Source organism: Coffea arabica, chromosome 9c (genome assembly GCF_036785885.1).
Source record: "Coffea arabica cultivar ET-39 chromosome 9c, Coffea Arabica ET-39 HiFi, whole genome shotgun sequence".
In the NCBI taxonomy this organism is placed as follows: domain Eukaryota; kingdom Viridiplantae; phylum Streptophyta; class Magnoliopsida; order Gentianales; family Rubiaceae; genus Coffea; species Coffea arabica.
The window spans coordinates 43,295,572-43,318,686 of record NC_092326.1 but is presented as its reverse complement, the minus strand read 5'-3'; the positions used below and the strand labels follow the sequence as shown (position 1 = coordinate 43,318,686).

General features: G+C 36.2%; 2 protein-coding genes across 2 annotated transcripts; one reads left to right on the top strand and one right to left on the bottom strand.

Annotated features, from left to right (window-relative positions):
* Positions 1-8,648: 8,648 nt before the first annotated feature.
* Positions 8,649-13,386, bottom strand: LOC140014257 (membrane-bound transcription factor site-2 protease homolog). The gene is made up of 9 exons (XM_072064702.1): positions 13,057-13,386; positions 12,861-12,926; positions 12,517-12,583; positions 12,243-12,341; positions 10,771-10,874; positions 9,832-9,979; positions 9,641-9,721; positions 9,100-9,558; positions 8,649-8,957 (listed from the first exon to the last, which is right to left on the bottom strand). Exons 1-9 carry the CDS (start codon positions 13,245-13,247, stop codon positions 8,649-8,651), a joined length of 1,524 nt encoding a protein of 507 aa, XP_071920803.1. The 5' UTR covers positions 13,248-13,386.
* A 4,402-nt stretch (positions 13,387-17,788) lies between these two features.
* LOC140014414 (actin-related protein 2/3 complex subunit 2A-like) lies at positions 17,789-22,711 on the top strand. The gene is made up of 7 exons (XM_072065271.1): positions 17,789-17,994; positions 19,603-19,669; positions 19,802-20,009; positions 20,703-20,872; positions 21,504-21,581; positions 22,072-22,204; positions 22,292-22,711. Exons 1-7 carry the CDS (start codon positions 17,933-17,935, stop codon positions 22,495-22,497), a joined length of 924 nt encoding a protein of 307 aa, XP_071921372.1. The 5' UTR covers positions 17,789-17,932; the 3' UTR covers positions 22,498-22,711.
* Positions 22,712-23,115: the final 404 nt, after the last annotated feature.

Genomic DNA, 23,115 nt, shown 5'->3' with positions numbered 1-23,115 from the left:
TGTGAGTTTGGGGCGAACTCTTGACCTGGTTGGACTATTCGAGCCGGTTAGGGCTTGGTCGAAGGCAGTCCAACTTAGTCTGAGGTCACCAAGTTTATAGGTTCATGTTATGAACCAATTTTGTAAATCCGGTTCACCGAGAAGGTGACCAAGTTTGTGACCCGAGCTTGTGACTCAAGCTCAAGTTTGTGATTTGGAGTTGGTGTCTTCTGATGAAATGTAGCTGGATGTCTTAGCTATTTGGATTTTGGAGTTGGTGTCTTCTGATGAAATGTAGCTGGATGTCTTAGCTAACTTATGCCTTTGGAATTTTGGCATTTGGACTTGTATGGACTGAGATATACCGATTACAGTTTTATGTGATTTGCAAACCTGTTTTGGTAATTCTGGTATAGTATTTGGCAGTTTCGACCTAGTTAAGCTAGGAACTGGATTGAGTGACCTTCTACATTGTTGTAGCCCTGTTTCATAGCTTCGAAACGGTGGGTATTACACCCCCAACCGATAATTGTAGTGAGAGTTGTGCCATTACCGCATTATGACGTCAAAACTGTTTTTCTGGTTTTGAGCTTAAAACTTCATTTCCGGACTTTTCCCTAGCTTGACTTGTCTTTGTACTACTTGGAGCTTGCTGAATGGATATTAGATGAACTTATTTGTGTGACTTTGGGACTGGCTGGAGTAATAATGAAGCCATGATGGCTGGAAAAGTTAGCAAATGTAGGGGAAGTGCTGTCCGAACTTTGAAGGGACTTGTTTGCATTGCGTTTGTGATCTAAGGCTTGGAGTTGAGCAAGGCAATGATACATGATGGATGGTTTCTGAGCCGTGGAGGTGAGTGACCTCAAACTATTGTTAAAGCTTCTTATGAAATGTTTCTTGCATTATTTACTCGACTGCATCTCATGCGTGCTTGCATGTGAATTCATGATATGATTTTGGCTTCAATGAGTTCTGGGAAAGTCTTGTGCTGGACACCAACGTCTCCACTCTGTTTGTGGTTCATGTTCATGTTTATCTGGAGCTCAAAAAGGGGCTTCCTCTCTCTGTTCGTGTGTTATGCTCTATTTGAGCGTTGGGTGTTCAAGTGCTAGGATTTCACTGGCTCACGAGAGCAACAATACGTATATTTGATCTTGGAATCATGACATCATCGAAATGCATTATTGTGAAATATATTTGTTTAATGATTTTTCTGGTTACTCGCTGAGCTTCTAGCTCACCCCAAAAATGTTTTATTTCCCCCCCCACAGGGCTCAAGGCGAAGAAAAGCTTGGAGTGCTTATTCACGTGACTGGATGGCTTATATCGTGTACAGTTTAAATTTGGATTTATTTTATGTACGAGTTGGGCTTGTATCAATATTTGGAATTGAAACGGATGTAAGTATACATCCCACGATTGGAATTAGTTTCCGCTGCATTTGTGATATGTAATTATTGGAGAATTTGATGTAATTTTGAGAGTTATATTGTAATATATTTGAGGATTGTAGTGAACGACTGAGTCCCGGCGAGAGCTGGGCAGGCGGCCCGCCGAACCCTCTGGTTCGCCTTAGGGGGAGGTGGGGCCGTCACAGTTGGTATCAGAGCTTAGGCTTCCGATCTCTGTAGTGTATCCTAGGCTTGAAGTTTAGGATGCCGGACTGTGGGATACTTGGCTATTAAGGTAAATATTGAATGCTAAGATTTTGATATTGACTTTTGTATTTTTTTTCCATAAGGCAAAGTGGGGATTGAGTTGATTGCACTTGGAGATGGCCAGTCCCAGTGTGAATCGATTTGGTTCTTACTTAATATTGAAGTTAGCTATTTGGACCTATTCTTTAGGTTTGCACCCTAGGGCTGCCGGGGCGGTGCTAGTGGATTAGGTAGGTTCCGTAGGGGAGGCGCGTAGGGCCGTTGATGGGATTTCCTTTTGACTATCTGATATGTTTATTTTGTTATATCTGCCATGTTATTTTGTTATAACCAGTATGCCTGGTTTCATTTGTTACCCGGTGATTGACTACATTTTTGGAGCCGTAGTGCTCACGTAAATAATGGATTTTGCACCTACCGGATGTCGGATAACTTGTATATTTTTAGTGTGACTTTGCAAAAATATGTATATTTGAGTATAATCTTTTGAGCTTATTTGTTTGAACCCGGCTTTTGAACTTATTTGAGTACTTGTGTGGTTGTAGACCGACTCCTACTCGTGTGGTTGAACTTTTGAGGAATTACCTGTTGTGTACTTGACTGCTTTTGAGGATTATTTGATCTGATTAGTGCAAGTTGGAATTTCGAGGACGAAATTCTTTTAAGTGGGGGAGATTGTGAGGCCCCAGTCCGTTCTACGTTGATATATTCATTAGTTAGGCGGTAACGTTTGGTTTTGTGAGTATTTCGAAAACCCTAAGTAGGGAGTAAGATTTAAACCCTAGTTTTGTATTCGAACAAGTTTGAGTGGTGATTAAAGTTAGTTATGTTAATGTGTGTTTTAGTGTGGGTAAGTATAGGATTTAATCCATTTTGTATAGATTAATTAAGTTTAAGAAGGTTAGAAACCCGAAGTGAACAAAAACCCTAATTTCCGGTTAAGATTGGAAACTCGTCTTTTCTACATTTTTCTGTATTAGAAAAATTCCCCAGATAATTTTTATTGAGTAAATGGAGTTTTTAGATGATTTTTCTAGTATTAGTTGGTTTTTGAGAAATTAACAACGTATATCGAACGTGGGACCCACGAGTGCGAAAAGTTCGGAAAATTTCGGCCGATTAGGTTAAGTTTCGAATACTGGGTTTAATTTACCGGGTGTTAAGAGATAAGTAGAGATTGCAATTTGGATTGATATGAGAGAGAAAAGTTAGGTAGATATTTCATAAAAGGTGACAAGTGTCACCATAAGATTAACTCTTACAATAAGATTTACTATTCCATTTTTTTGACTTTTGACCCAATTGGTTAAATATCTTAAAATTAACCAAAAATCACCATTTTTCTCTTACCTTTGGCCGGCCCTCTCTCTTGCAAGAAGGAAGAAAACCTCTCTCAATTCCTTGCTCTAATCTTGCCCAAATCAACAACTTAACCGTTTAATCTTGAATTCCTTCCATAAAACCTCTTAGTTTAGTGCTTGTAAGGTGTTGTGTGGAGTTGTTTGGAAGCTTAAGGTGCTAAGTGGTCTCTCTTCTTTGGTTCTAAGGTAAGTGACTATGGAACCCCTTTCTTCTATCTAAAGATGCTTAATAAATGACTTGTGGTTGTTATGAGTGTGATTTTGTGGACTATTTCTTGATTTTAGTTAAGATTGATGAAGTTTTCTATTTATTTGGAATTTTTGCTGGTTGCATATGATCACTATGATGTGGCTATATATGATGATTGGAAATGAGGGGTAATGACTCTAGTAAGTGCAAATGAGTGATAATTGCAAGTAATTTTGGATTTGGAGGAAATTTCAGCAACTTAGGGTTTCACCACCCCCTTTTCTGTCCGGTTTTGTATCTCCTACTTAGAGGCCGAATTTGCCTTTGCTCAAAACATGAAAGTTGTAGGTATTGATATGATTGAGATGCCTGCAAAATTTCAGGTCATTTGGATTAATGTAGAATGAGTTATGACGAAATTACTGTAGCTGTTCTGCTTTGATCAGAATGCGAAAACTGCGATAGTAATTGGCCATTTTGACTGGAATTGGTTTGGATTTTGGAGTTGGTGTCTTCTGATGAAATGTAGCTGGATGTCTTAGCTAACTTATGCCTTTGGAATTTCGGCATTTGGACTTGTATGGACTGAGATATACCGATTACAGTTTTATGTGATTTGCAAACCTGTTTTGGTAATTCTGGTATAGTATTTGGCAGTTTCGACCTAGTTAAGCTAGGAACTGGATTGAGTGATCTTCTACATTGTTGTAGCCCTGTTTCATAGCTTCGAAACGGTGGGTATTACACCCCCAACCGATAATTGTAGTGAGAGTTGTGCCATTACCGCATTATGACGTCAAAACTGTTTTTCTGGTTTTGAGCTTAACCTTCATTTCCGGACTTTTCCCTAGCTTGACTTGTCTTTGTACTACTTGGAGCTTGCTGAATGGATATTAGATGAACTTATTTGTGTGACTTTGGGACTGGCTGGAGTAATAATGAAGCCATGATGGCTGGAAAAGTTAGCAAATGTAGGGGAAGTGCTGTCCGAACTTTGAAGGGACTTGTTTGCATTGGGTTTGTGATCTAAGGCTTGGAGTTGAGCAAGGCAATGATACATGATGGATGGTTTCTGAGCCGTGGAGGTGAGTGACCTCAAACTATTGTTAAAGCTTCTTATGAAATGTTTCTTGCATTATTTACTCGACTGCATCTCATGCGTGCTTGCATGTGAATTCATGATATGATTTTGGCTTCAATGAGTTCTGGGAAAGTCTTGTGCTGGACACCAACGTCTCCACTCTGTTTGTGGTTCATGTTCATGTTTATCTGGAGCTCAAAAAGGGGATTCCTCTCTCTGTTCGTGTGTTATGCTCTATTTGAGCGTTGGGTGTTCAAGTGCTAGGATTTCACTGGCTCACGAGAGCAACAATACGTATATTTGATCTTGGAATCATGACATCATCGAAATGCATTATTGTGAAATATATTTGTTTAATGATTTTTCTGGTTACTCGCTGAGCTTCTAGCTCACCCCAAAAATGTTTTATTTCCCCCCCCCACAGGGCTCAAGGCGAAGAAAAGCTTGGAGTGCTTATTCACGTGACTGGATGGCTTATATCGTGTACAGTTTAAATTTGGATTTATTTTATGTACGAGTTGGGCTTGTATCAATATTTGGAATTGAAACGGATGTAAGTATACATCCCACGATTGGAATTAGTTTCCGCTGCATTTGTGATATGTAATTATTGGAGAATTTGATGTAATTTTGAGAGTTATATTGTAATATATTTGAGGATTGTAGTGAACGACTGAGTCCCGGCGAGACCTGGGCAGGCGGCCCGCCGAACCCTCTGGTTCGCCTTAGGGGGAGGTGGGGCCGTCACAGTTGGTATCAGAGCTTAGGCTTCCGATCTCTGTAGTGTATCCTAGGCTTGAAGTTTAGGATGCCGGACTGTGGGATACTTGGCTATTAAGGTAAATATTGAATGCTAAGATTTTGATATTGACTTTTGTATTTTTTTTCCATAAGGCAAAGTGGGGATTGAGTTGATTGCACTTGGAGATGGCCAGTCCCAGTGTGAATCGATTTGGTTCTTACTTAATATTGAAGTTAGCTATTTGGACCTATTCTTTAGGTTTGCACCCTAGGGCTGCCGGGGCGGTGCTAGTGGATTAGGTAGGTTCCGTAGGGGAGGCGCGTAGGGCCGTTGATGGGATTTCCTTTTGACTATCTGATATGTTTATTTTGTTATATCTGCCATGTTATTTTGTTATAACCAGTATGCCTGGTTTCATTTGTTACCCGGTGATTGACTACATTTTTGGAGCCGTAGTGCTCACGTAAATAATGGATTTTGCACCTACCGGATGTCGGATAACTTGTATATTTTTAGTGTGACTTTGCAAAAATATGTATATTTGAGTATAATCTTTTGAGCTTATTTGTTTGAACCCGGCTTTTGAACTTATTTGAGTACTTGTGTGGTTGTAGACCGACTCCTACTCGTGTGGTTGAACTTTTGAGGAATTACCTGTTGTGTACTTGACTGCTTTTGAGGATTATTTGATCTGATTAGTGCAAGTTGGAATTTCGAGGACGAAATTCTTTTAAGTGGGGGAGATTGTGAGGCCCCAGTCCGTTCTACGTTGATATATTCATTAGTTAGGCGGTAACGTTTGGTTTTGTGAGTATTTCGAAAACCCTAAGTAGGGAGTAAGATTTAAACCCTAGTTTTGTATTCGAACAAGTTTGAGTGGTGATTAAAGTTAGTTATGTTAATGTGTGTTTTAGTGTGGGTAAGTATAGGATTTAATCCATTTTGTATAGATTAATTAAGTTTAAGAAGGTTAGAAACCCGAAGTGAACAAAAACCCTAATTTCCGGTTAAGATTGGAAACTCGTCTTTTCTACATTTTTCTGTATTAGAAAAATTCCCCAGATAATTTTTATTGAGTAAATGGAGTTTTTAGATGATTTTTCTAGTATTAGTTGGTTTTTGAGAAATTAACAACGTATATCGAACGTGGGACCCACGAGTGCGAAAAGTTCGGAAAATTTCGGCCGATTAGGTTAAGTTTCGAATACTGGGTTTAATTTACCGGGTGTTAAGAGATAAGTAGAGATTGCAATTTGGATTGATATGAGAGAGAAAAGTTAGGTAGATATTTCATAAAAGGTGACAAGTGTCACCATAAGATTAACTCTTACAATAAGATTTACTATTCCATTTTTTTGACTTTTGACCCAATTGGTTAAATATCTTAAAATTAACCAAAAATCACCATTTTTCTCTTACCTTTGGCCGGCCCTCTCTCTTGCAAGAAGGAAGAAAACCTCTCTCAATTCCTTGCTCTAATCTTGCCCAAATCAACAACTTAACCGTTTAATCTTGAATTCCTTCCATAAAACCTCTTAGTTTAGTGCTTGTAAGGTGTTGTGTGGAGTTGTTTGGAAGCTTAAGGTGCTAAGTGGTCTCTCTTCTTTGGTTCTAAGGTAAGTGACTATGGAACCCCTTTCTTCTATCTAAAGATGCTTAATAAATGACTTGTGGTTGTTATGAGTGTGATTTTGTGGACTATTTCTTGATTTTAGTTAAGATTGATGAAGTTTTCTATTTATTTGGAATTTTTGCTGGTTGCATATGATCACTATGATGTGGCTATATATGATGATTGGAAATGAGGGGTAATGACTCTAGTAAGTGCAAATGAGTGATAATTGCAAGTAATTTTGGATTTGGAGGAAATTTCAGCAACTTAGGGTTTCACCACCCCCTTTTCTGTCCGGTTTTGTATCTCCTATTTAGAGGCCGAATTTGACTTTGCTCAAAACATGAAAGTTGTAGGTATTGATATGATTGAGATGCCTGCAAAATTTCAGATCATTTGGATTAATGTAGAATGAGTTATGCCGAAATTACTGTAGCTGTTCTGCTTTGATCAGAATGCGAAAACTGCGATAGTAATTGGCCATTTTGACTGGAATTGGTTTGGATTTTGGAGTTGGTGTCTTCTGATGAAATGTAGCTGGATGTCTTAGCTAACTTATGCCTTTGGAATTTCGGCATTTGGACTTGTATGGACTGAGATATACCGATTACAGTTTTATGTGATTTGCAAACCTGTTTTGGTAATTCTGGTATAGTATTTGGCAGTTTCGACCTAGTTAAGCTAGGAACTGGATTGAGTGACCTTCTACATTTTTGTAGCCCTGTTTCATAGCTTCGAAACGGTGGGTATTACACCCCCAACCGATAATTGTAGTGAGAGTTGTGCCATTACCGCATTATGACGTCAAAACTGTTTTTCTGGTTTTGAGCTTAACCTTCATTTCCGGACTTTTCCCTAGCTTGACTTGTCTTTGTACTACTTGGAGCTTGCTGAATGGATATTAGATGAACTTATTTGTGTGACTTTGGGACTGGCTGGAGTAATAATGAAGCCATGATGGCTGGAAAAGTTAGCAAATGTAGGGGAAGTGCTGTCCGAACTTTGAAGGGACTTGTTTGCATTGGGTTTGTGATCTAAGGCTTGGAGTTGAGCAAGGCAATGATACATGATGGATGGTTTCTGAGCCGTGGAGGTGAGTGACCTCAAACTATTGTTAAAGCTTCTTATGAAATGTTTCTTGCATTATTTACTCGACTGCATCTCATGCGTGCTTGCATGTGAATTCATGATATGATTTTGGCTTCAATGAGTTCTGGGAAAGTCTTGTGCTGGACACCAACGTCTCCACTCTGTTTGTGGTTCATGTTCATGTTTATCTGGAGCTCAAAAAGGGGCTTCCTCTCTCTGTTCGTGTGTTATGCTCTATTTGAGCGTTGGGTGTTCAAGTGCTAGGATTTCACTGGCTCACGAGAGCAACAATACGTATATTTGATCTTGGAATCATGACATCATCGAAATGCATTATTGTGAAATATATTTGTTTAATGATTTTTCTGGTTACTCGCTGAGCTTCTAGCTCACCCCAAAAATGTTTTATTTCCCCCCCCCACAGGGCTCAAGGCGAAGAAAAGCTTGGAGTGCTTATTCACGTGACTGGATGGCTTATATCGTGTACAGTTTAAATTTGGATTTATTTTATGTACGAGTTGGGCTTGTATCAATATTTGGAATTGAAACGGATGTAAGTATACATCCCACGATTGGAATTAGTTTCCGCTGCATTTGTGATATGTAATTATTGGAGAATTTGATGTAATTTTGAGAGTTATATTGTAATATATTTGAGGATTGTAGTGAACGACTGAGTCCCGGCGAGAGCTGGGCAGGCGGCCCGCCGAACCCTCTGGTTCGCCTTAGGGGGAGGTGGGGCCGTCACAGCCCGCACTCAATAAACAGTAGTTTGGTAATACTCGAGTATACCGATTTCCAGTGCGCAGTAAACAGTTCTCAAGGTTTATCGGCCTTCATGACCAAGCCCTTGCTGGCTCGATACAACCGACTCACCTATGAGGTTGTGTACCCAAACAGTAGCAGTAGTTGGTGGGATATTACCCAAACAACTCAATCACAGGCATTCATGGAGATATCACATCTCATAATAACCAGTATATAGAGCGCCAGTGAAAACAAGGGAGATCGAGTGAACCAACGAGGTTCATATGAAGTCAAATGAAGTGCATGTCCCAGGGTAATTAAATCACCCACAAACGTGAAACTTGAAATGCAGCTCGTTTCTCCAGAAACAGAATTCTCATATCTTGGAAGCCAATTTCTTGCAAGTTTCCGGCATCCAGGAGAAGAAGGCCTTGAATATGTTATTTCTACCCATGCTAGACCTGGCATCTGGACTGGCGCAAAGCAAGATTCTTCCTGCATCCACTACCATCTTATCAGCCACATTGCAAGTGCCAAAAGAGAATACTTTTTATTTGGCGCATCTATGATATAGACACAAATCTTACTTTACTCATAATAATGTACCTACTCAGCATGCTAAAAATGAATTTCCTACCTCCAAACATGAGCAGCTTCTTTGGTCGCTAAGGGTTCTCACTCCATCACCACATTTTCTTAGCTTTATAACATCCATAGGATTGAGGCAGTAAATGCTTTCACTTCCCCTAGCATGATTATCTTCAATGCTTACATTATCTAGCACTGCTGCATTTAAGCAAGGGCTAGCTGCAAATGCAAAAAGTTCATCCGGACAACTTGTATAATTGCCTTCCAACTGAAGCTGCATACTGTTCCTAATCAGATAAGAGGGCACACAATACCCTATTCTGCCATTGATTTTCGTGAGGCCTTTGTATTCGCCAGAATTGTGTAAGTTTTCAAGCTGCCAATTTAAAAGAGCAACCTTCTCCTTCCACTGTTGTACATTATGAATGCGGGTGCCATCTAATGATATAATTAAGTCATGGGGAGAGAGATAACCAAACAATGGTGACATAGGAGACACATACAGGACCTGTTGCAAGATAAGAACTTGTTAGGCTATACACATCAAGAGTTTATGACAGATAACAAAACAGATATGTGCGCGAAGTTACCATGGGACTTTCACCGTGTATGTAAAATGGATCCAAGATCGATGGCAGCAGAAACAAAACCAAGGCACAAACCACACAAAACTGCAGGAAGTTCAATCAATCAGTTCAAAGTAAGTGGTGGATATTAGCACAAACATGAATGACTAAACGTCAGAGAAATTGAAAGAATTTTAATTGCATCCAGAACCTACAGTGGCATTATGCCAAATTCCAGCACAATATATACGAAGGGCAGCATTTCTTGGTAATGCCTGCAAGCACTCCTCATTTAAAGCCACCAGAGCTCCCGGAAACAACACCGCTAGAAAGACAGCAATATACTCCATCTGTATACCCTCACTGCTTCACCCATAAGTGGCACCTACAGCAACATATTGTGAGATCATATCAATTATAATAATCTGACTATATTCTAATTTGTCTTGGACAAGGTACACAAGAAAAGCAACTAGGACATGTTGCTAATCTCCTGTAAAATGAGGAGCCTAACTGCAAAAACTATGAAGTCAGCAAGAAGCTAGTCCAATCATGCAGTAAAAGCAAGTCAGGGATTAGGTACATACATAATTAAAATCCGGTCTATTTTAAACTATGGTAAAGTATAGCCAACAAGAAGCTATAATATTTTATAACACACAAAGTTCAAGTTCAAACTGTTCTTATAGATTTAAAATCCCATACTAATTAGATAAAGGCACTAGTATCCATCATGAAGCATCTAACATTAACAAGAAGCAGCCTTCCTAGTTTAACTTATCACTCAGCATCTCATGGAAGAGGAAAGGGGATGATATTTGGCATGTATACCTGATCGTTTAGTCAAAAATACCTGCTTAGGACATTGACATCATTAACATTATTTACTAAATGACAGAAAGGTCAGATCATCTGCCGCGCTTATCCCATTGAGTTGGCAAATAAAAGCATTTCTTTCAAAACAGCATAAACCAGCAGGTGCCCAGTTGATCCACGTGAGCTGGTATTCATAAATATGGTTTCACATACCACAAAGAGAGGTAACATTGGCATGACAGAGTGTACTTAAAAATCATTGAATCAAACAAAATATATAGGCAACATCATGCATGATATCACATTGACCCACAGAAAAGAGTGAAGAACATCTTAACCTTGCAGCAGCAAGAGCATGCCCAACTTCATGAATGAATACAGACAGAATGGAGGACAGAAAGATGTATCCAATATCAGGAAGTGACATGATTAGACCGGAAATCTGCAGAAAAAACACAATATTAAAATGCTTTCAAAATCTGAAACTGACAGGCAAAATAAATTAGTCTCAAAATGCTTGTTGAAAATGTGGTAGTTGGTCTACAAATCAGGTGTATATGTCCAAAAGTGATTTGGAATTATTTAAATAAATTAAGAGCTGAATACATACAAACAGTGTTCATACAGTTGTATTTAAGCAGAAGCCCAGCTTTAATCATTTAGATCTCATCTATTTTAGCTAAAGCTTTTGTTCAACTCAACCATTATTATACAAAAAGATAAGCTTAGCTTACTCAACAAATAGAGATAATGAAATGAAATAGCTTGAGGACAATACAAATTTTAGTTAGTGAAATAAAATCTGTTTCACTTATATGTTTACTTTTTCTTTGCTATAAGCACAGATTAATGGATCTATTCATCTATCAAAACGAACTCCCCACACGAACTATTCTACTATTGGACTATTTAATTAACCACAACATTTCCAGCTCAAACTGGAAAAAACAAGTTGAACATTTGACCTTTTGGTTGTCTGCATTCTGTTCATTTAGCAAAAAGTTTTCAGAATTAGCTTGAATACAGATCATTTATCTAAAACGCTACGAAAAGAACAAGGAAGCACGTTGAACATAAGTTGTTTGATAACAGGTTTTAATCAATTTTAGCTGCACATTATAAATAACATGGAGTCTATGGTTCTTATAGAATTAGAAATGAACTGTTGCATTTCTAATACACAGACACAGAAGACATAAAGAAAATTGAGGATATCAATCATGTTGGTTTGGATACTCAATGTTGAAAGATGATTTCAGGTGTCCAACTCTATGAAGAAGATCTCAGTAAGTCTAGAAACCAGTGTATTTACAAAAAGCCCAAATCTTTAGTAAAAGCAGGAGACTATTATCACCTTGCCCTAATAGTGAAGAATAACAAGATGCATCTAACTAAATTAATGTACAATAAAGGATAGAAATAGCTAGACAAACAAGAAAACAATAGGGTTCTCAGTAATAGTTTTGGGCACCAATGCTACTATAGATCCAAAAACAACTTAACCAACAGCAATGTATCAGACAGCAATAGGCTGCTAGAATATTCCATTACCAAAGTTGTATTTATAGTGAGTCAAAACCCCAAATGTTATTCATTAACGTACTAAATCAGGAACCAAGAACTGCAGAAATAGACAAATTCCATAAAGCTAGGTACCAGCACAGAAGATACAAGCAGCTGCACAGCTATAAGATCTAGATCATTTTATTAAAAGTGAATCTTTCCTTGGGGCTGGTCCTAACAAAAACTTATCAGTAAATTTCATGGATGCCTAGCTAACTTGAATGACATGGCACACTTGAACACTAACCGAAGAGGAAAACCCAAATAATGATCCGTTGAAAAGACTGATCATCCCATCATTCCCTTTATACAGATGGATAGCTCCTCCAAATTCCCATAGAAGAATCTGCCTCACAACACACAGAAAACAAGAAAATCAAGTCATTTGCATATCACAGAATTTGATATAGTACCAGGAAGCACCATTTCATGTCATCTTTACGATAGCAGTCCTTTTTACGTTTTTCATGACTTCCACGGACCAATTCCATAGTGACAAAATTTCTGGCGCAGTGACTAACCAAAATTACTCCAAGCAATGCAGTAAGACTAAACCCGAGGCCCACCGAAAACCAAACTCTCAAACACCTAAAACAGAAACGATTGTAAATAAATAAGCAAAGGTAAAAAAACAATCTTGTCTCCAAAAAAAAATTTCAAAGTTCGTATAAATGGAAAAAAGGAAAAAAAAAATCTTAAGTGACTAAGTCAATCTGCCACATAAGTTTCTGATGCAGGCAATAAAGCTCTCAAGCAGTTCTGCAGCATATCTTTCAACAATGTACGTTTAGTCTTTCACGATTCCCTTACAAAAAAAGCTTGGACAAATTCCTTCTTTGTGTGTGTGTGTGATAAAAAGGCAAACCTGGAATGACGACGACCATATCGATATAGAGGTTCATTCAAGACAGATGTTTTGAAGTCGCAGTACCTGTATTACACATAGTTGTCAAGTATTTGTCATCTGTACCTGTATTCCATTGAATTCAAGCACAACCCAGAATTCTTTTAAATTCAAGGAAAGGTTTTGATCGATTTTAATATGAGAGAGATGAGCATACCAACAAGAAACAGCGTTTGTAAGGCGAGTGAGTCGAAGTGGCAGAAGGGTCCGACTGCTTTGGCTGCCTCTCCCAAATCTTCTTATGCGTCTGCCTTCCATCAAACCTAACAAATCACTTGCTCGACTCTGTGATTCCAAATCTTCAAGAAATGATTCAGGAGGGTAGAAAAATGGATTTAGGGAGTCCATAGGCTCCAAGATTTTTGTAGAATTTCACAGGAGTAAGAAGGAAAGGCAGCATAAACCATTTTGTCAATTGAGCCCCCTACAAAGACCAATATCTCAATTTAGTCATCGTGGACTTGGCTGCAAACAACAAGAGGGTTTTGGGTTTACCAGTTTTATCAGTCTTTGAGCTTTTTCATTTTTTTTAGTAATTTTTTTTTTGAAAAATTGGTTTATTAATTATTTATTACTTCTCTGTTGTTTTTTTTTTTATGGGATAATTTCAGAAACCTCCCCTGAGGTTTCTGACACTTTCACTGACATCCCCTGAGGTTCTCAAAATTTCACTTACCTCCCTTGATAAAAAATTGGGCCCCTTTTCTGACGTCATCAGGGCCAAAATTACAGATATATCCCAAGTAGTTGGGGTTAATTACTACCGTTTAGTTACATAATGGCATCTGATATGATTAATTAAGCTTAACAACAATAATAGAAACTTGATTTATATAATATTTTTAAAACCCTAATACATCTAAATTTGATTTTATTTTTCAAATTTATAAGATTTTTATTTAAAAAAATGGGATACGGATAAGATATCCGGTTGGTTCGATTTGCATAGGTGCATATGAGAATATCCGAATACTCCTGAAACCCGCAAGCGGGATTCTGTGTTTTTTCTATTTCAAGGTTAGCTCGCATGCGGGTTAATGTTATATTTGAGCGCGAGAAGAAAAAATTGGTAATTAGGCTCTTTGGGCATTATAAGTAAATATTTAAATTAATGGCAGTTTTATTACACCAATATTATTGTATTATCATTATTATGATTATTGTATTATTTTTTATGCAAATATAACATTTAATTATCCAAGCAGTTTGATTTTATTTTTACAATTTATAAAATTTTTATCACTTATATAATATTTTTAAAACCCTAATACATCTAAATTTGAATCTAATTTTCTACAAGTCATACTTATAAATGCGAAATCTAACAAAAAAGTTAAATACAATTTTTGCAGGTCAAATTTAACAAATGCGAGCTATTTGCAAAATTTTAAATATTTGCAACATTTTTTAAAACAAAAATTAGAAGATTTCTGCAAATAATTCCCTACCTCTCAAAAAATACCAAAATAAAAAAGATAAGAGCTCGCATTTGCTTCCTAGAAATAATTCCCTAGCTCTTAAAAAAGGAAAAAAAAAATTGAGAAGAGCTCGCATTCGTGGAATGCGAGCTCAATAACCAGAGCTCGCATTCCACGAATGCGAGCTCTTGTAAGCTCGCATTTGTGAAATTCACAAATGCGAAGACCCCCCTGACGGAAATTAAACCCAAAATCACCCCTTTTGTAGAATTTTTTTAAAATTCATCACAAAGTTGGAAATTTCTCAATAGAAATACAACTTGTCTGGATTCCTTTCACTCTCTGATATCATTACGGTTGCTTTGCGATTACAGCGGCAAAACCTGTTTTTAATGGAGAAAGATGTAGGTGAATTCCATGATTCTCCCCTATGGCTTGAAGAGGCCATGGTTGCAGCTAAAACTTTTTACTCAGAGCTCTAATTGTAGCACAGCAAATGCACTTGTTATCACTCCAAATTAGTAGCAAAGAATGTTAATAGCTTGAAACCTCAGAGGTAGTTAAGTTGCTTTGCTTTATATGCTATTGCTACTGAAACAACAAACCTTCTGGCCGTTGCAATTTGCAGCTAGCCGTTGCAAAATCTGCCAAATAACTGTTGCATGGCACATCTGGTGCATGCAAATTTTTGTATTGCACTTACCCCCCCTCAACTTTACTAATTAGTCCAAATCATTTATTCTTCTTTGAATCTTCTACTAATACAACTTCTGCAAAGGGTAGCTATGGAATAAAAATACCTTCTCACACATGAAAATAATATTTTAATCTGATTTGGACTGGATTGTTACCACAAAATCAAAAGCAAGGGAGGTAAGTGAAATTTTGAGAACCTCAGGGGATGTCAGTGAAAGTGTCAGAAACCTCAGGGGAGGTTTCTGAAATTATCCCTTTTTTTATTTGGTGTTTATCCTTAAACTTTGTCATGTTACTTAGGGAGGAAGAAGTGGAATCTATCTTGGGTAAATTATATTACATTTTGCAGCAATTAGATTGTATATGTTGCTACATCATGTTTATCTTAGTTAATTTGCTACTATAAAATAAAACTACCAAATATATGTCAAAAAAATAACAAATATTCATTGTGTATTGCAATAAATTTTTAAAAATGTAAGACATACCAATACTTTTCACAAGACAATGATGCTATTTTGTCGAAAAAAAATTATAGTTATTGTTACAATAAAAGGATATTATCTCTAAAAGAAAGGAAGTGTTTCTTGGAAAAAAAAGAAAAAGCAAAAAATGCTTGTTTTATTAATAATAAAGGCTATATAGCATAAGAAACAAAATGGTGTTAGGTGAGGTGATGATAGTTGATACTTTAAACATAGAAATTCATATTCCAAGTATCTCAACACCCGTACAAAAAAATGATCTATATTAAACAAGTTACTCTAATAATTTTATTAGCCTAATTTCACTTTGCATCGTTGAAATTGTATCACTATTTTATTTTGTACCTTAAATTTCAATTTTAGATATTTTGCACTCTAAAGTATCAAGGTTATTCAATTTAAATTTAATCAATGACTACTTTCGCAAAATTAATGAGTATACCTGACAATTGAGCGGGTTGGGTTGTTTATATTGGATTTTCATTTAAATGGGTTATACCCAACCCGTTCAATTTTAGATTGGGTTAATTTTAGATTGTATCCTATTGGGTCATCTCAAACTCATGACCCAAATATGACCTAACATATTAATTAATACATTTTGATATATAAACTTTCTCGCATACATTTTAACAGATAAAAAGATTTTTTTCACACGCATAAATGTATTGTAAATTATAACACCTTATTTACACTTTATTTACACACGCTAACTTGCTTGCATCATTAACACATTTTCCAATCACCTTTTTATCTCATATACATCATATTAAAAAAGTGCTACAGTATTATTTTTTTTTTACAAAATTATCTCAAATAATTTACTATCCAAATACACTCATATTTTTACACACTAACACACTTTCACATGCACAAACACCTACTCACTTCTTAAGTTCCTTAGAAATACATCATAAATATAATAATATTTTATATTGCTTGTATTGTGAATTTTAGATAATAAATTGTACATTTAAATAGATTAGCTAAAAAATTTTGTTTTACTTTATACTTTTTAATACTAGTAATTGATTGAAACTTATTTTTTGTCATAACTTATTAACACTTTTACTATTCATATATGTTTTATTGTAAGTTGTAATATTCTATGTATTTAAATTATTGAATGCTAGATTATATTATGCTTGAAAATGTAAGTAATAGACATATAATTTGTTGTATTATAACATTGATGAGGAATTATTAACGATGAAATAAAACAAGTTAGAGAAAAGTAAAAGAATGTAGTTAGAACAAATTTAAAACTCTATTCTATGTACACGAAATATTAACAAACAGAAATAGGTAGCAACCTAAGAACAACCACAAAAAAAAGGGGAGGAAAACAACATACTCTTAAAAGGCATAATAAATTATTATAAAAGTTGAGCAAGTTTAACTATTGTTATAAAAGTAAAATAACTATGAGTTTTATTTCAAGTTTCTTTTTTTCTTTTAAGTAAAAATTTAAAAAACTGATTGAAAACATATATATGAGAATTTTAAATGCAAATTGGTCAATGAATTATTAACACATGTCAAAATGCAAGTGATTGGGCATATGTGTATTTACTTTCAAATAAGTTGGGCATTGGGTGCCTACATAAAAAACCCAATCAATCCAATGAATAGGTTGGATCTTTCTTACACAATCCAACAAAATCCATAACCCAATTGATCCAACCCCATCATTTTAAATTAATGAACGGGTTGGGCAGATTGTTGGATTTTGCGCTTTTTTGCCTGCTCTAGTAATGAGATAAAAGTTATGAAAATTAATGACAATGTATCTTTTTGTTTTAACTACTATCCCTTAGTTTTTTTTTATTACTGTTAGCATATTATCCCTCGATGTATAAGGTCTCAATTACTATTATTGTTAGCAAAATTAATGAGATAAAAGTTGATGTAAATTAATGATAATGTATTATTTTATTTTTAATAAATTATTTTACTATGTCTTATCTATCATCTATTATGCTATGGTCAAGATTTAGTCACATTACTTGTCAAATAGACTCAAACAAAGAAAAAAGAATGTTGTAGCTAAACCTTAATGAGACGTTTAAAAAAAAAATCCATAAATTGAGTCCAGTAACTAATTACTGCAACAAAACAATAATTACTAATAACATACAAAAACTTTTATAAAAGGGCAAGAAGCTCAAAAAGTAATTGAAATGAACTTGAGGGAGCCCGGTGTAATTTGATTAAAGACAGTAAGCGGTAAAGTTAGGATAAACAGTCTAAAACGGTAGCTCTGGAATCTGGGCGTTTTAAGTACTTCATCTTAGATCACACGGCGCTGGATCCTTCCCAGAAGAATTTCCTTTAGCCTGATAAGACCCACGATCTTGACAATCATCAGTTTCCCGGAACAAGAATAACAGCATTTGAAGGTGACAGAAAAGAAAATACTGCAAGACTACCACCCATGATACTCTTGCAGTCCCCTTCCAAGTATCTCTTACAGATCTTGACTACTCGCCTTGAAAAGTACGCTCTCTCATTTTTCTCTTCCCAATTGTGCTTCCCTTCAAAATTTTCCTTCTGGGGTCTTTGTTTTCTTGTCTATTTAGCAATTTTGAATGGTATCTGTTAAATTCAACTGTTCAATTTTATGTGACTGCGATAAAGTTTTGTTCTTTTCGTTTTGTTGGTCTTTTTTTCGTGGCTTTGGTAAAGGAAAGCGTACAAGAAATGAAGTACGTTTTTCCAAGCCATTTTGTATGGCTTTCATGGTTAGGACAAATTGTAAAGCTTCAAACTTGGGTAGTTTGAGGTTGTTTAAACCAGAAAAAGTGGGCATTTTGCTGTGATGCTTAACACTCAGGTGATTCTTCTTCTTCTTTTTTTTTTTTTTTGGGTTTTGCTAATGTCGCCTGGAAATGGGTCGAAAAACCTCAATTCATCGACATGGAAACTATCGTGTTTATGCTTTTCTTAGATATGGGATGAAGGGAATAGGTATAAAGTTTATCTTTTAGGTAAATAGTGGCTGAAATATTACTGTCGCAGACATTTAAAGTTATGAGACTTGGTATTGCTTTATGAATATTTAGGTTCTGATTGGAACTATTCAAGTTTTCTTCAAGTGGTATTGCCTATATTTTAGTTGGCATTTTCCTTTTCCTTACCAACCAAAAGATCTATTACACTCAAGAATCAAAAGGGCGGTATAAATATTAGTCATTTCCAAATTTATGAGCTGAATTTTGTGAATGATATGACAAAAATTATTAAAAGGCCAACTGCACTTGCTACCAAATGGGGACTCTGATGCTGGTAACATGTTTTCTTTAAGAACGTTGATTGCTCTTTGTTGAAGTTCATGCCTTTGGAGAAGCTGCAAGCATTTGATACCACAATCAAACTATTCCCTTCTCTTTGCTTCTGTTGGGAAGGAAACAATCAGCCTCTGTCAAGCTTTTAAAGACTGGGAATTCATTTAGGTTGTTGAACCTATTATTTGTTTGTTGTTACCAAAATGCTATGGATGATTAAATCAAGATATTGTTTCTGGCAATGAAACGTCAATGCTGTTCTGAGACCAACATGTCTACTGATTATCATATCGTCTATGTTCTGAATTATGCATTGTCATAATAATTTCGTATTGGAAACTGTGGCCAAAATTATTTATGCGATTGTGAAACTCATTGACCCTTCAAAAGCATTTTACTCTCTGATGTTGTTCTCGTTTGGTTTGAAAATGCACCAAAATGTAATCCTTTCTTTGGCATGGAGAGCACAATCTTTTCTTATGCAGTATTTTCTTTTTCTTCATATCTGGCTTTGATAGAACATGCATGCAACCAAACCATAATATGATTTTCCAGAAAACTAACTTCTGGGTGCCACTGATGACTGATGATAAATGTAAAGAGATTCAAATGCTTCATTTCTTAATAAAAGGACTAAAGGAAGATTCTTCAAATACTTGAATAATGATTTAATCTCTTTGTATGTACTGATGGATTGGTTATAAACTATTTGTAACTTTCCTGTTACGGACAATGATACTTTGGGGATTTAATTAAAAGTAGATGACCAATCTTTTAATCTTATGATGAAAATTGACAAAACATACCTGCTTGATTGCAGTCTTGACAAAGGAGTTGAGCTGGATTCCCATTGGATTGAATTCAGTGATGTCCGTTACCATGTTCAGGTATTATTGGCATCTTAGTCAAGTTCTTGGTAAATGGGCAGCCTTTAGATACAGATCAGCTGACATGCTTCCTCCCAAATAAGTGTTACTGAATGATTAATTTACATGTTTGATGACCAAAATATTTTTCAGGCCTCTATGAAAAATCCCAATCTTCTCTTTTTATCGGTGAGTTTACCTCCACCACCTCCCGAAACAGTATCCTTTGGTGGGCTACCTCCAGGTGCCATAGAAGCTATAAAAGCAGCATATGGAGTGGTTGCACAAATTCTTGATCCTCCAAGAGATGGATTCAGTCTCACATTGAAATTGAACTTGTCAAAACTTCCTCCAGATGAAGGTTCAACGCGTTTTCTTTAAGGTCATTATGATCTTGCCATGGTTGTGCTGAAAGAGATAGGATTTTTTCTCAGATGCCTTCATCTGTGGTTATTTGCTTTATTAGCTTTTGTCTTTGAAAAACAAGGGCTTTTCATGTTATTTGTACCATGTTACTGCCCAATTGTTATTTTTGGATGTATGTATTCTTTTGTCCTTTGTCCTTGAGTCAAAGATCTTTTTTAGGTACAATATGTGGTCATGGAATTAGGTGCTTTTTGGGTAGTTAATGAAATGACGTAAAGCTTTGAGAGTCCGTCATCCTTTTGGCTTGGAATTAGTTAAGGTATAATGCATTGTTGAATTATCTTCCCTAGAATTGTCAAATATGTACAAACTGAGCATGATTTTTACAGTATTAAAGTTTCTAAGAGTTCTCTAAGCATCTTTTATATGATCTAGATTTATTAGTTCTTTGAGCATCTACAAACAACTCTAAACATGCTTTGCTACTGATATTGGACATAAATTGCCATAAGCTCAAGTTGCATTTGCTTGCGTGTTTGTGGCTTCAACTGTAGTAGCTCAGTTTTCACTTCAATTGTCCTCCAAGGCTGTTGCTCTCAGTTTTATTCTCAAGTTCCTGCAGTAAAGAATCCATCCATATAATACTTCTTGTGGTCTTTCTCTGAAGTGTTTCCTGGAACTATTACAGAGCATAAACATGGGGTTTTGACGAAGATTGCATCTGTGAGGGAAGTGGTATTGGGTGCCCCGTTAAGAGTATTTCTTAAACAGCTTGCTTCTAGGACAGTTGCTTCTGACATTGACAAGGTTGTTGCTCTGGTGCATCGGCCCATGGAATCCTTTTTTCTCATCCCTCAGGTAAATGTGTCATAGAGTTCATCTTCTGTTGACTCTCTTGCAAAATTCTATTGGATTGGATAATCTATTTTATCTGAGCTTATCTAATATAAACATTGGTTGGCTTGTGACTGAATAACCCTCATTCCATCTTCTCTGTGAATGGTTTTCATATCCATGATTGTAGAAGTGCATATACTTTGGTCTTTTCCAGGTATTTGCAAGTCATTTCATCCCCTAAGCTAATTATGGATACTAATTTGTGTACTGGAGCACGAGGGAAGAAATCACACTTTGATTCATTTAGGCTGAACTGATAGCAAAACCTTGTGAAATTGCTGATTTTTGCAAGTACTTTGGTTCTTGAGAGAACTGATTGAAGAAATAATCTCAATAAAGTATGGAATGAAATCAAAATGTTAAGAATCACATATGGCGCCTTATTACTAAAGTTATTTTAGTTGATTATTCTTCTTATCTTCCATTCTAATATTCAAATACAATTGAGTTTCTTCCTTCTGATCTAATACCATTTTTCTTGCATCACTTAGCTTGGAATACTTGTAATAAGTCAAGTTCTCAAAATCACTGTGACTCTTTGGGGTCAAGTATGCATTTAGGGTTCTGAATGTTTTAGTACACTTGTCTGCAGGTGGAAAAGGTCACTGTGGTATTTCCTATGAGATTCAAAGATTCTATAGATATTCTTCTGGCAACTTCTTTCCTAAAGGTAATGTTACACTTTTGACTGGATTCTAAGTACTTATTTAGTTGGTTTCCATTTTTGTAAGCAAAAATGCTTGAAAAAGTGCCAAGAAATGCTAGAAGTCTGTTGGGCATTTTTTTTGGTGTTGGTTGTTTATGATAAAGGAAAAAGGACCTGGGAAATTAAGTTGCAGTTCTGAGTTCTATACCGTTTCACTTTAACTGTGGATATATGGATGTGAGGTCACAAAATTTGGTTTCTGATCTGTTTTTGCTCTTTGAGTTTCAGAGATGATGCAATCAATAGGGGCTTTGAAACTAATAGAGTTGGATCGAGTTGAAACACTTCATTTAATTGCCATTAAGAGAACATACTACGATTGGTTTCTATCTTGAACTGGCTAATTTATTGCACTGTCTTCATCTTTGTGTGAACTTGCTTTAGTTTGCATTGTTTGGTTTTCTTTTTCCAGTGCAGGGGTAGTTTTTTCAGCGTTCTTTTTGTCATATTTCAGGAATTTGTAGATGCTAGGCGTACTGCTGGTCTCAACAATGCCCCTCCTTGTTCGTGGTCTCCATCTCCTCCCCCCGAACTGAAGGGAGCTCCTCCAGAAGCATTATCATCAAATGCTGGATTTGTTAGTTTTGGTAGCAGCAGAATTTTACATCAGTCGTTTCCTCCATTAGAAATTTTCCAGTTTCTCCTTGACCACTTTGACTTTTAACTCACTGCAGTAATTTTCCCTCGTCATGTGGAAGGCAGAAAATTGGATAGAACCGTTTGGAGTCTATCAACATTTCATGCATATGTGAGTTATCATGTTAAGGTAAGACTCTCAGTACATAATCTGATGCCTGATTGTTTACAATCTCATTTTTTTAACCCTTTCCCTTGTCAATGTACATTTTTGCTCAATTTGAACATGGGGAATGTAACTTAGAATTTTCATGCCTGAGGTTGAATGCACTTGACTAAGGCGAAAACTTTTCATTCGCAGAAGTTGTACTTCGTGTTGTCAGTTTTCCTTTTTGTTTAGCCAAAATTTTGCGAGTTTGTTTTGCAGTGTCAAGTATTTGTACTCAGTTTTTTAATGTAAAACAAGGTGTTAACCTTGTGTCTGAACTCCTGAAAAATGGCTGCAAATGAATGAAGAAGATGTGAAACGTCTGGACTAAATGCATTGATGGAGAGTATCAAGCATCTAGCTATCTCAGTCAAAATATGAATTCTTTTAACATGAAACGTCGGTGTACTGTTTCTCTTTGTGGAGTGGGTAGAGGGTGGGGGTTAGATGAGGTGGTGACACATTGTTCTGTGGAGCAGGGGAAGAATTAGAGTTATAGCTGAAACCATTTGGATGCCATTTAACTAATTTTGATGATTTTATTGTGTAAGCTTCATCAAATGAGAACCTTTTTTCATATCCTTTGGACAACGTGGCTTGTCCTTTGGTAGTGATGAACTCTTAGTTGACTCATACAGTATTTAACATCAATAAATTCCTGTAGGTTTGATTCATAGATTGACTTCTGTGTACTGATTTTTATAGTTGTTGACC

What these genes read in the sequence shown, in the direction of transcription:
- LOC140014257 (XM_072064702.1), bottom strand. Translation starts at nt 13,247, where the DNA reads ATGGACTCCCTAAATCCATTTTTCTACCCTCCTGAATCATTTCTTGAA. An exon ending in CATGCTCTTGCTGCTGCAAG is followed by an intron (nt 9,980 to 10,770) that starts GTTAAGATGTTC and finishes TGGGTGAAGCAG; the next exon opens with TGAGGGTATACAGATGGAGT. An exon ending in GAAGCTGCTCATGTTTGGAG is followed by an intron (nt 8,958 to 9,099) that starts GTAGGAAATTCA and finishes TAGTGGATGCAG; the next exon opens with GAAGAATCTTGCTTTGCGCC.
- LOC140014414 (XM_072065271.1), top strand. Translation starts at nt 17,933, where the DNA reads ATGATACTCTTGCAGTCCCCTTCCAAGTATCTCTTACAGATCTTGACT. An exon ending in TGGCAACTTCTTTCCTAAAG is followed by an intron (nt 21,582 to 22,071) that starts GTAATGTTACAC and finishes GTCATATTTCAG; the next exon opens with GAATTTGTAGATGCTAGGCG. An exon ending in TGCTGGATTTGTTAGTTTTG is followed by an intron (nt 22,205 to 22,291) that starts GTAGCAGCAGAA and finishes AACTCACTGCAG; the next exon opens with TAATTTTCCCTCGTCATGTG.